This window comes from Ascaphus truei, chromosome 4 (assembly GCF_040206685.1).
Source record: "Ascaphus truei isolate aAscTru1 chromosome 4, aAscTru1.hap1, whole genome shotgun sequence".
Taxonomy (NCBI): domain Eukaryota; kingdom Metazoa; phylum Chordata; class Amphibia; order Anura; family Ascaphidae; genus Ascaphus; species Ascaphus truei.
The window spans coordinates 400234561-400246807 of NC_134486.1; the positions used below are offsets into that span (position 1 = coordinate 400234561).

At 47.6% G+C, this 12247-nt stretch overlaps 1 protein-coding gene across 9 annotated transcripts in view; it reads right to left on the reverse strand.

The window, feature by feature from the left end:
* Positions 1-1844: 1844 nt before the first annotated feature.
* The window catches only part of NCOA1 (nuclear receptor coactivator 1), a 446052-nt gene continuing 435649 nt past the window's right edge, over positions 1845-12247 (reverse strand). For 5 of the 9 annotated variants that reach the window (XM_075598641.1, XM_075598642.1, XM_075598643.1 and 2 more), the window contains 5 exons: positions 12043-12217; positions 10783-10966; positions 9616-9708; positions 8193-8859; positions 1845-6073 (listed from right to left, as the gene is read on the reverse strand). In XM_075598641.1, the coding sequence (XP_075454756.1) occupies positions 8689-8859; positions 9616-9708; positions 10783-10966; positions 12043-12217 (623 nt within the window). In that variant the 3' untranslated portion in view covers positions 1845-6073; positions 8193-8688. The remainder of the gene's footprint in view (positions 6074-8192; positions 8860-9615; positions 9709-10782; positions 10967-12042; positions 12218-12247) is intronic. The other 4 variants (XM_075598644.1, XM_075598646.1, XM_075598645.1 and 1 more) reach the window with 4 other exon arrangements.

Below are 12247 nucleotides of genomic sequence, written 5' to 3' on the forward strand. Positions count from 1 at the left end.
ATCAGTGGTAAAGTCATTTTGACAACCACCTGTGCGGAAGCAGGGATATAATTAAAACCTGACCTGTTGGGGGTTCTTGAGAACTGGAGTTGGCCACCACTGCTCTAGATAAACTAAAATGTCCAGTTCTGACATACAAATCCCTCAGCAATGATGCCTGCCCCCCACCCCTTAAATCTCCGTCGTGGTCTCCAAATGCCCCCTCCCCTCATCACTCTGCCCATGACCTACACCCGTGCTGTCCCCTCTCTCTCTGGAATTCCCCACCACGCACCATCAGCCTCTTCCCCAAGTTTCAGAATATTTAAAGCTCCCTGAAAACTTCCCTCTTCAATGAAGCCAACCTGAGACATACCCCATCTCACAGTGAGCAGTCACTTCTACCCTACGTTTCCCCTGCCCCCCCCCCCCCTATTCCCTCTCACGAGGACCCTCAGCACCCATTGTAAGGCTGACTCCAGCCGTGCGGAGGCGCGCTGAGGGAGAAGCGGGTGCTTTCCCTGGCCTTCGTTCGCGTGCCGTCCGGGGGCGTGTCTATGGGCGGCCCAGTGACGTCACGGAGCTGGTTCGCCCTCATTGGGCGAACCGCTCACGTGACCGGCCCTGCGCTCCCAAACTAGAAAATTAATGTCGGCTACGTTTCTGCACGCTTGTGGAAGCGTGCGCGAGCCCCTGCTGAAGGGGCTCACTGCCGAGCGTGAGCGCAGCTCAGCACGGGTCAGCGCCTAAGTGCTGACCATGCCCGCGGCCTAACTGTCTGCAGTAATTTGTTTTCAATCTTTGTCATTTTGTTTATGTAACTGTTGTGTTTCTACCTCCCCCCCCCACCCTGCAGGATATGTTGGTGCTTTATAAAGAAAGGATAATAATAAAATGAATTATATTGTAATGAAAAACTACTGATTTTAATTTGACTTTATTGCAGTGTATGGTAGCACTGAGGCTAAAAATCAGCGAGATTGGCACTCAATAAGTGAGTTTCACTGAAAATAAAGAGAATTAAGTTTGCATTATCTGTAAGGCCAAAGAGCTTTGCTTCTGCGTGGCAGGACCATACACTTTCCAGTGATTAAACATTGGGCCACCACTTCATGAATGGAACGCACCTTAGATAAGTTACCATGGGTTGTGATACACACTGTATATAGGGTTGCCAGGTGGCTTATCCACAAAATACTGGACACAATGGTGAAAGGTGCGACGCGCGAGAATCGGTGGGGTGGAAGAATGTTATTTATAAATTGTTACGTAATTTTTTTCTAAATCTCACTCCAAGTATTCACCAATTTGCACCAATTTATATTCTGTTTCGTAAAAAGTCTGGGGAGAGAGGATGAAGGGAGGGGGGATGAGAGAGGATGAACGGGGAGGGGGAGAGGATAAGGGAAGAGAGAGGATGAGGAGGGGTTGCAACAATCTTGGAATGTGTGTGAGGAGCAGTAAGATCAGTATTGCTCGCCATGTACAGTATGGCTGCAGGTCAGTTATTTATAAATGATCTGACCATTACGTCAATTGTTCTAAATTTCACTCCCAAGCATGCACCAATTTGCACTATTTCATATTGTATTTCCTACATTTTTTTACTGTCTGTATACAGTATAAGAGGGTGACACACTTGGGAAACCAGAGACACCAATATCAGAAGCTCAACATCAATGTGGCCCGGGCGTACCCGACTCAAGCGTTGTGTTTTAATAGCAAAGTACAGATCTTCGCCAGTGAGACGCCACTGAAGTCTCAGACGGTGGTGGTAAATACCGGTGACCTCCGCGACGTCGTTCTGCAGGCCCACGAGGTCTTCCCCGACAACGCCAAATAAATCCAAAGAGGACGCGAAGAAATCAGGATTTTAAATGACTTTATTTACAATAAACAGAATAATTAAACATTGAACAAAGCCAATAATATAACAGCAAAAGCAATATTATTCAGCCACCTTAACCCCTTACCTGCCAGAGAGGCCTATAAGGGGTTACACCGGCATGATGCCGGGGGGGGGGGGGGGTATACAAAGCTATGCAAAGCCGTAGGCCCCCCACTTCCCCCCCGGAATCAGGCCAGTTCATAAATCAATTTAGAATCTGTTCTCTTTCTTCAAATGCATCATTCTTTCAAATGCAGGAATAAGGTAAAAATGAAGTCGCCCTTTGTAGAATATCAATGTGTGTGAGTGTGTGTTTGTGTTTGTGTGTGTGTGTAGCCAAAAGCCGTTGCTGTCTAAACGTGTCACCGGGCGTGATATCCGACACATACACTTGCTGCATTTTTTTCCCACATTCCAGTCACTTTCTTTCCTTCCCCGTCCAAAAAAAAATACGTGGAGAAAACAGAAGCAATAATGCTAAAAAAAAAAACCTATTTTCAGTTATGCAGCTTTCCTTACGAAATTAAAAGCGAGATCACTTACCTTTTTACAATAAATTATTCATCGTCCATGTGATTAATAGCCAGCATTTCTTTCAAACAAAATATCAAATGTCATTTCCCCCCCCCCCCCCCCCCCATGGGAACAATAATTGTTTACCAACAACTCCTGTCCACAAGGGCTGCCGACAGGTCAGGTTTTCAGCATATCCCTGCTTCAGCACAGGTTGCTCAATCAAAGACTATATCCTGAAAACCCGACCTGTTGGTGGCCCTTGAGCACTGAAGTTGGCCGCTCCTGACCTAGCAGAAAACATATTAACTTTATCTGTAGAAGGGGGGGAGGGAGTAATTTGTTATGAAAATCCCGTTATTTGCATTTTTTTTATTTATTTATTTTTCTTAAGAAACAATTGCAATATAAAATATTTGAAACGTACGTTCCCCCCCCCCCCCCCCCTCCCCTACCTTTTTACATTAGGAAAACCAACTGGCTGAAGAAGCTCGATCCAAAATGTAAGAATAAATTGTACCTAGCGAGTTTCCGAAAACGCAAAAATGTGTGTATATATATATATATTTCTGTAGCAGTAGGATCTATGAAGAACAAGGCCCTTATGGAGCAATAAAAAATAAAAGAAAGAATGCAACATGTTGACATGCTGGTTATTTTACGGGGTTCCGAAGCCTTACAGTGAAAGAGAATTGTTGTACAATGAGCGTTATTTACAGCGTGTGTTCTTATCTGCAGCAGCATACATGGCCAGCTCAGTTAGGGAAGCGTCTCATCCAGAGGCATTGCCGTTTCTGCGGAGCAGGTGCAAGGTTTTTTGTTGTTGTTTTGTTTTATACTGAAATGATGGACCCCTGCGCTGACAGAGGGGCCTGCAGCGCAAAGCTCGGGGGTTCCCCTCTGCAGTGAGGATGTGAGGCAGCAGTTCATGTGCAGGGGAGGCTCCCCCCCAACGTCTTCTGAAACATTGAACCCTAAACTTCTAATATCCTCTGCTCGCTTACTTTCTGTTATTCTAATTACACAGGGGTGCGATACCCCCCATACTGTATACCACACGCCCCAAGAAATAACACAAGAAAGGAGTATAGTGATGCACTATACGAATCTAGACCCCAATGAGCAGCTAGAAAGTGGATATCCTCATAAATGTAATGGTTATTCCCAAGGACGAAATGTTAGATCTGTGATGGGGCGTTCTCTCACCCCCTCTCTCTCCCTCTCTCTCTCATTGTCTTATTAATACATGTGAAACAGGAAAGCCATGTAGGTGGAACAAAAGAACAAACGGTAAGTACAACCCCTGCCTCAACATAGTCCAAACCCTAACAAGCTGCCCTCTGTGGAGTTAGCACTTTCCTGTTGGTTATTACTGTGTTAGAGCAGGGGTGCTGAACTCCAGTTCTCAAGCCCCCCCACCCAACAGGTCTTCAGGATATCCCTGCTTCAGCACAGGTGGCTCAATCAGCGGCTCAGTTGAGCCACCTATAACTCTATAAAATAAAAAAAAAGGGAAAGCAGGATTGCTGCTGTAAATATGGTATTGTAGCTGAGGGTTCCCACGGACAATGAACTGCCGCCACAAACCTTGCAGTAGATAATTAGCCACTGTGCCGCCATTGGCCTCCAACGCATTTCGCGGCCGTCCGGCAGCACAGAGCTCACCCATAGAAATAGTTGAGGTATGTAACAGGGGGGAGGGGGTTGGAATGAAGGGCGACCGAGACCAGACAACAACGGCAATGCCTGTGAAGAACTTAAGCACAGAATAAAACAATGCGTTCAAAGTGACCATACAAAATCCCAACCCCCACCCCACCCCCCCTTACCCCAGAAAACAACATTTCAAAAATACTGGTGTAAATAGTGATTTTCTTCCATTTACATTTGAGAGGAAAAAAAAAATAATAATAATAAAAGGCCCTGCTCGTAAGAGAAGCAAAAATGTCCGATTCCTGGTGCATGAAACCGCTGCAGGCAGTAGGAATATCCTGAGTAAAAGTTACATTGTTACGGACTTTGTAACGGCGCGTTTTGAGGGTACAAGATCCTAGCAGCAGGTTAAAGCGATTACTTTATAATCTTAGACTACACATCTGAAAGCTGCTTGCAGGGACTAGACACAAACCACTCTCGTTTAATCACTAACCCAGAATGCTTAGTGGTGAGTGCACTGAATGTATGTACACACAGCTGCCGATAGGGGCCGGCGGGTAACCTCTTTTCGTCCTCCTTTAGCAGCGTAACGGGTTAAACAAACGCAGTGGAAAGGAAATGATTTTTTTCCCTGATTGGTCGGCAGGGATTTGTACGGGTTCTGTTGACTTTGAGTGTCCTGTTTAGGAGATCAGCTGCCCCCTCAAAACCAGTTTTTATTTATTTTAAAATGTCATACTACTCCTCAAAAGTCAAGAGGGCGTAGCCATTCGTGTCATCTTGAAATCACTGGAATAAGACAATCCTATAATTGCCCAAGCTTTCCTACATTACAATAGAGCATATATATATACAGTATGTATACATCCCTCATTGGTTTCAAGCATTTATAAGACACCCTAGAGCGGTTAGGCACAACGAATGCTTGTACTGTATGTGGGACAGGAGTAGTGACTGCTGCTTCTTCACGGATGGTAGCTGTACTGGAGTCCTTCATACATGACATTGTAGTGTAAAGAGCTTTCAAAACGCCAAGGAACATATTTACAAAGCAGTGCTGCTCAACACCACACCTTGCAGAATGGAACAGGCCTCCCTGAGACACCCGATTATTAGCATCCATTTATAGTGCGCCAACACAACCCCTAGTGCAGCAAGGTATTCCCAGCAAGTAATGCACTTATGGAGCAGCGCTTCTTAGTAAAAAGGGCCCTACAGGTTACTTCTTCCAGGAAAAGACCTGTGAGGTTTGGAAAGTTCTGTACACTACAATGGAAGAACCCTCATGTCCGCTCCCTTTAAAAGTGATCCCAGCCTACAACAAATCTTATTTAGAGCTGACGGGGTAACCTAAGTATTGAGGTACAGGTCTGTCCCGTATAGCTTACAATCTAACATTGGTGCCGGGGGGGGGGGGGGAGGGCGCAAAGAGAGACATAGGGATTTCATGATCCTGAACCCAGGGCACGCTGGTTAATTTCGCCTTGCAAAAGCAGGCATGGAATACAACAGGAGTGGCCAACTCCGGTCCTCAAGGGTCACCAACAGGTCAGGTTTTCAGGATATCCCTGCTTCAGCACAGGTGGCTCAATCAGTGGCTCAGTCGAAGACTGCACTACCTGTGCTGAAGCAGGGATATCCTAGAAGACCTGTTGCTGGCCCTCGAGGACTGAAGTTGTCCACCCCTGATCTAGACAAAAGAGGAAAAATCATGAAGCATTGCATTTAAATGGTCATTATTGACAACTGTAAATGACTTCTAAACTGCAGCTGAATGCACTTGCTGTGTGCGAGAGACGCCATTGCTGGCTGCTAGAAATTGGCTAAGCCCTGTGTAACATACATACTGCAGGCGTAAGGCGTATATTGAGGGAGGAACCTCTCGTCTCCTTCAGAAGCAGACGGGCGTTGGCGAGAGAGCGCGTGCGTGAGGCCAATGTCGCCAAACTTGACTCCGGGCCATCGCGAGAGGATAATACAGTCCTGGTTTTGCAGCTCTCATCGCCGAACATTCTGGTGCGCGCTTGTCACGTATTCCTGGGGAAGATGGAGACTTTGGAAATCAGGACTGGACTCTAATCTTACTGGAGGGTGGCAGCTAAACTGAAAACGGAAGGGCTTCGATCTGTGTAATATGTAATACATACTGCTTATATAAAGCGGGAATGAGGGGCGCTCATTATGGAAGGAGGAAATGCTGAAGCATTCCTCAAGTTTCAGTGATTAGGGCAGCACTGTAAGGCATTCCCCATTGGCAGCCATTTTTAAAGAGTGAGTGGTAATAAATAAAAGAAAATCCACGGTGGGTTTCACCTTGGAGTATATGGAGATGGTTAAACAGACAGGTACACTTCTTAATTTTTATTTTTTAATGCACCCATCTAAGTGCTATTAACATCTAAGGCTTAGTTCAGTCAAACTCATCGGAAAGCGATGGAGAAGAATAAAGCCCGGCCGGTTATTACCGCCCCGAGTGCTAGCATAGTGCAGAATATCGCAGCGGTAACACTGCCAGTGGTAGACGCCGGGAGCAGGGGGTTTGGTCTGTCCCGGGTGCTGCATACATAGCTGGGCAGCTATGGAGGGATCAGTAATACACATCGTTAGGGGAGAGGATGCCAAAGCAAGACAAACATTCTACTCTTTGGTTAGTGGTGTATTCTCAGTGATGTTACACAGGTCCCTGCCACTGCCAGACCTCATGTTATTCCACCGCGGCCAGGCACGGAGTGCAGGCTTACTGCCCCGTCAACAATATGTAGGCTGTGCCACCAACTCTGTTTGGTCACCTTAGCAAACTGTCCTGCATGAGAGGAGGGCTGTAACTGGCTTTTCTTTACGTGGCTGAATCTAGTAGCGAGCCTTTAACGCGCTGTGTCACATGGGCAGGACGACCACACTCCCTCTGTGTCTTCCCAGTTGCATGAATGGGGTTTGGGCAAGTAACCCTTTGCTGCCAAAGGGGCCTGCAATGCGCGGTTAGCCTCGCTGGCAGCGTAAGGGGTTAAGGTCCACTGCCCCGCTTTACCATTGGTGTTCGGTTTATTTTAGGGTGCTCAGCGGTTACCTCTGTTTTGCCAACATTCCAACCCAAAGCAACAGAACCCTGCAGCGCTCGTCATATCCCGCCACGGTGTCTGGGTAAAGGACGACCTGCTGACAACATTTCAACATTTCTCTGCTTCAGAGCCTTGAAGGCTGCAGCCAGGCGTGGCCATCTCCCGTCCTCAAAGACCACCAACGGGTCAGGTGGTCAGGATATCCTTGCTTCAGCGCAGGTGGCTCAATCAGTGTCTGTCTCCGACTGAGCCACCTGTGCTGAATCAGGGATATCTTGACAAGACGTTGGTGGCCCTTGAGGACTGGAGTTGGCCCAACCTGGCTTAAGGGCTCATTAAGGTGCAATAGCACTGGCCGTGGGGGGCTACAGCCTTGAAAAGGCGTTTCCGTGCGGTAGTGGCCCACCAGTCCTATCCCACCCTAATGAATAACCTCCTTAGTGAAGCATCAGAGTGGGCGCCCAAAATGAAGTTCGCCGCAGCCCTTCGTCCCCTTCGCAATACATCGCTGCCCTATTAGTGGCGAAGGCCTGGTGGGAGCCGCGGTGGTAATATCGCAGGCGTTTGCTTATCGTCAGGCTGCCACACCATTGGGGGGGGGGGGGGGGGCCACGAATGTCCATTGACAAGGTGATTTGAATGCAGCTAATCTCCTGCAGTGTCCCAAGACCAATGCAGCTCCTGCATAACATGGTCGCTCAGGAGCGAACAATCCCATATGTAAAGGAAGATTGGCGACTCTCCACTGACCCCTATGTGCAGCTGCTGGAAAGGAAACAAGTCTGCTCCGTGACATTATTTCAAGGATTTGTTTTTCACTGTAAAGAAAGATTTTTTCACGGTTTTTCGAGAAATTCGTCAACGCCATGAAAATATTGCGGGCTGCCCCGTGCGCTGCTCCAGCAGCAGAGGGGTTAAAAACAGGCCCTAAAAGGTGCGCAAAGCAGGCCTCGCACTTAGAAAACACATGATTGTACATACAAGCCAGAGATAACTCTACAAATGCACTTCAGCTGCAACAAAGATGCGCTTTACCTCGTTATAATATATATTTTTTCTTTCTCCCTCCCCCCCCATCCCCGCCACCCGTAAATTACCCAGAACCCTCCTCTCCGCCAGGTTCCATATCAGTGACAGAACCAGCTGAAACTGAGTTCTCATGCGACATTCTCTCCCGAGCGCCTGAAAACGCCCGATCCGTTCAGTGTCATCACATCGACCACGTACAAAAATAATTATCATCTGTCATTTGGCTCCATAGGGGACTCAATGTCCGATTGTCCAGCCCTGCAGCTCTCTCTCTCTCTCTCTCCAAACGTCCGACGCTGTCCGTGCGTTTCCCAAAGGGGACGGGGTAAAAAGGGAAAAGAAAAAAGTCTGCGGCAAACGTAAGAGAGAAAAAAAAAAAGAAGAAGTTCCGACAGCTCCGAATATCTCTTTGCTCCGCAGTCTTCCGACCCGAAAGGATGGCTGCAGTTTGAGATATCCAACATCTCAGCAAAAATATATATGGGTATATATATAATTCTATAGCTGAGTCCATGTTATCACTGGGTCTCGCTTGCCTTCCTCAGGCCCGAGGTGGGCGAGCGGTCATTCGGTGAGCAGCTGCTGTAAGAGGCTTTTCTGCTGAGCCTGCTGTGTCTGGGGACCGGAGATCGTTTTCTGCGAGGACATGGAGCCCGGCGGGTTCGTGTAGGGGTCCCCTCCGACCAGATTCACCGTGCACTGGACGTCGGCAAATACCTGGACCTTTTGTACCTGCTGAGACAATGAAGAGAGGGGGTTTGCAAAACGAACTCTGCGGATAGTGAAGGCGATCAGGTGGACGTTTGCGAGACCACATTGGAAATATATATATATATATATATATTTTTTTTAGTTTATTCCAAATTGTAACATTATTCCAAATTCAATGCTTTAATAACAGAGTATTTGACATGTTTGCATTGGAGTGGGTCCCAGGCTTAGCTGCAGAAGCGGTGTGATGCAGCTGGGGGAAGCTCTCGGCAATCCCTGCACAAAATGAAAGTGACACACATACTGGGTTGCTCATTCGCAGGTCACTACCCAGAATGCTTGTCTGCAGCGTAACCTCTGTATGATGTGACAACGGGATGAAAGAAGCAGTGGAACACACGCAAATACTCTTGTGGGTATTCGGTCTTTGCTACATTAGTGAAGTCTAAGCCGGAGTCGGTGCATTACCACACATATTAATTCATATGGCCCATCTTTGTAACTTGGCTGTGCAATGTATGACTTTTCTATTTTCCCCTTTCCCTACCACGTATCAAATAGAAATGGAACACCTCTCCTGATTCACCTTCTCAATGTCCCCGATAAGAGATGTTCAGATGCTGGTCAGTAGGTCTTTAATTCTATGACTATGAGAGAGTCTTCCAGTGCCCTGCTTGGCAACTCCATCACTCTGGCCACTTGTCCCATGGACACTGCCTACAAGGGGGGATAGTCTACAGTACAGATGTTCACATTGATGCCTGGTAGAGAGTCATTTACCTGGCCAGTCTCTGACTCAGATTTCAGCAGATCTGTTGAGGAGAGCTGGTTGCAGTAAAGTCCAGTCGGTCCCATGGCCGTATCATTCCCCTGCTGCAACAAATACATCTTTGTATTCAGTAACCAAGTCCAAGAGGACGAAACAAGTCCACTGATTTCATATTCAAAGTCCCAGACTTAGCTATACAAGCTGTACTATACAGCAGGCCAAAGCTGTAGGAATGGAATAGGAAGCTAATAGTGACACTCCTGTCCCTACCCAGAATCCTCGCCTGCCGCTTAACCACTATATGGCCTTTGACGGGGTGAATGAAGCAGATCTGGAGGCCAGCAGACCTGTGGATGCACTATATGGCATTTGACGGGGTGAATGAAGCAGATCTGGAGGCCAGCAGACCTGTGGATGCACTATATGGCCTTTGACGGGGTGAATGAAGCAGATCTGGAGGCCAGCAGACCTGTGGATGCACTATATGGCATTTGACGGGGTGAATGAAGCAGATCTGGAGGCCAGCAGACCTGTGGATGCACTATATGGCATTTGAAGGGGTGAATGAAGCAGATCTGGAGGCCAGCAGACCTGTGGATGCACTATATGGCATTTGACGGGGTGAATGAAGCAGATCTGGAGACCAGCAGACCTGTGGATGCACTTTGTTCTCCACCTTTTCTGCACTTGGTACCGTGCAGGGTTTGCGTGACTTCTTTATCCACCATAACCTCGTGGTGTCATCTCTGTACTAAAAAAGTACACGCTGCACAAATGCAACTGACCTCTACAGATCTCTGGGCTAGCACTTGCTGCCAGAGGAGATGACAATGCATTGCAAGGAGAAGAGGTTTTCATATTCAATCTTTTAAATGAGACTTTTCTCCCGTCTTTTAGAAACAAGTTAGTACGGAGTTACATCAGACTAACCTGCACAATTCCCCTGCGGGAAACAAATTATTATGTGATTTTAGTGCATCGTTGAAGAACGATTCTGTATAACAAAAATCAATTTTACAAGCACTGCCATCATGTGAACTGTGTAAATGTAAATGCAGTTACAGCCAGGTTTCCAGAACCTCTTATATAATCAAGTGTTGATAAGCCAATGGGGTGCTCCAGCTAATGGGCAATATGAATACATCAGTGCTCTAATGCCTGCCAGGTTACTTACTGACCTGTTCTGTGCACATGGAGTTCATGGTCTGCATGGGCAGGGAGCTCATCTGCATCTGTCCAGTCATCTGATTCACATTCTGGACACTGGCGTTCCCTCCTCCCATGGACACTGTGATGCTCATGTTATTGTACATTCCCTGCTGACCGGGTGCGGGCTGGGTCTGTCCCGTCTGACCAAAGACACTGTGAATGAGGGAAGGAGAGAGTCTCCAGTAAAATATCTGTAATACCAAGTAGAAGCCGCATCATTGGGAGGGTTGCAGTGAATTCAAAAGTCTGGCTGGTGATGACTGATTTAACCAAATACTGTGAGATGCCATCAACTCCCGAATCAAAAACACTTCCCCCTCAATCACTAAGTAGTGAAAGCTGCAATTCACTAGAGTGGCAGTAACAAGTGCTAACAGCTACCACTAGTTAGTAATGCAGCGGGCTCGCTGTCCCTAAGGCCGCGTTTATAGTGGGGGCACAACGGATCGCATGGGGCTGCATGCGCCGCTCCCTCCACCCATTTGTGCTTTCGCTTTGCGCGACGGGGAGGCGGAGGTGTGGCCGTGACATCACGTGAGTGGCTCGCGCCCTCATTGGCCGACCCGCGCACGTGACCCGGCCGTTGGCGCGGTTGCGCACACTATGGGCAGCCTCGTAGAGAAGCCGTCTGTAGCACTCACTATAAACGCGGCTTTATACACAGGCAGTAGTGCTTATTCATTACATTGCGATAGTGACCCCACCTGCACTATCGCAGTTTACTGAATAACACTCGCCGGCGCCGGATTTATCAAAGCCAATGGCAGTGACCTCCAGAACAGACGCAGTGCGCCACGCTGGGCTGTGATCATTTCCGGCCGATGTGTACACCGCCTGCAATGTCTTCACATCGTCTATATATCCTTATTCACCTTCTTGCATTAAAAGTAATGCGCAGTTAGGAGGATTTCATAGCCATAGCTTGGGGAAACTATGGAAGACCCTATTCTCAGTGTCATGTTAACCCACACATACAGATGTCACCTATGCCATTAGCTACACGGATAACACAACATTTTGTATAACACACCGTGGTAATGCTGGAATGATATATCGGATTATAGCACAACATGTGACAATGGGCTGTATGTATCTCAATCCCTCTTATATACAGGAGGACGTCCCTACTTTCAGGTTTGAGTAATAAAAAAGAAAAAGAAGATTGCTTTTAACCCCATTGGTTATAAACTTGAAATCAAACCACCGCCATAGAAAAGCCCGGTGCCCACCTCGGGCTCCCCATTGTACTCTGCTGCCAGGTCTTGAGGTCAGGTGACTGGTACCCCGGCGTGGATTGAGTCTGCTGGAGCATGGGGCTCTGAGACGGAGGGATGCGGGGCGACATCAGCGGGCTGGTTGGACTCAGAGATGGTGAAAACGTCGAATCCCCCTGCTGTCCCATACCTGCAGGAGAAAGATAGAGCCTTCTGACGG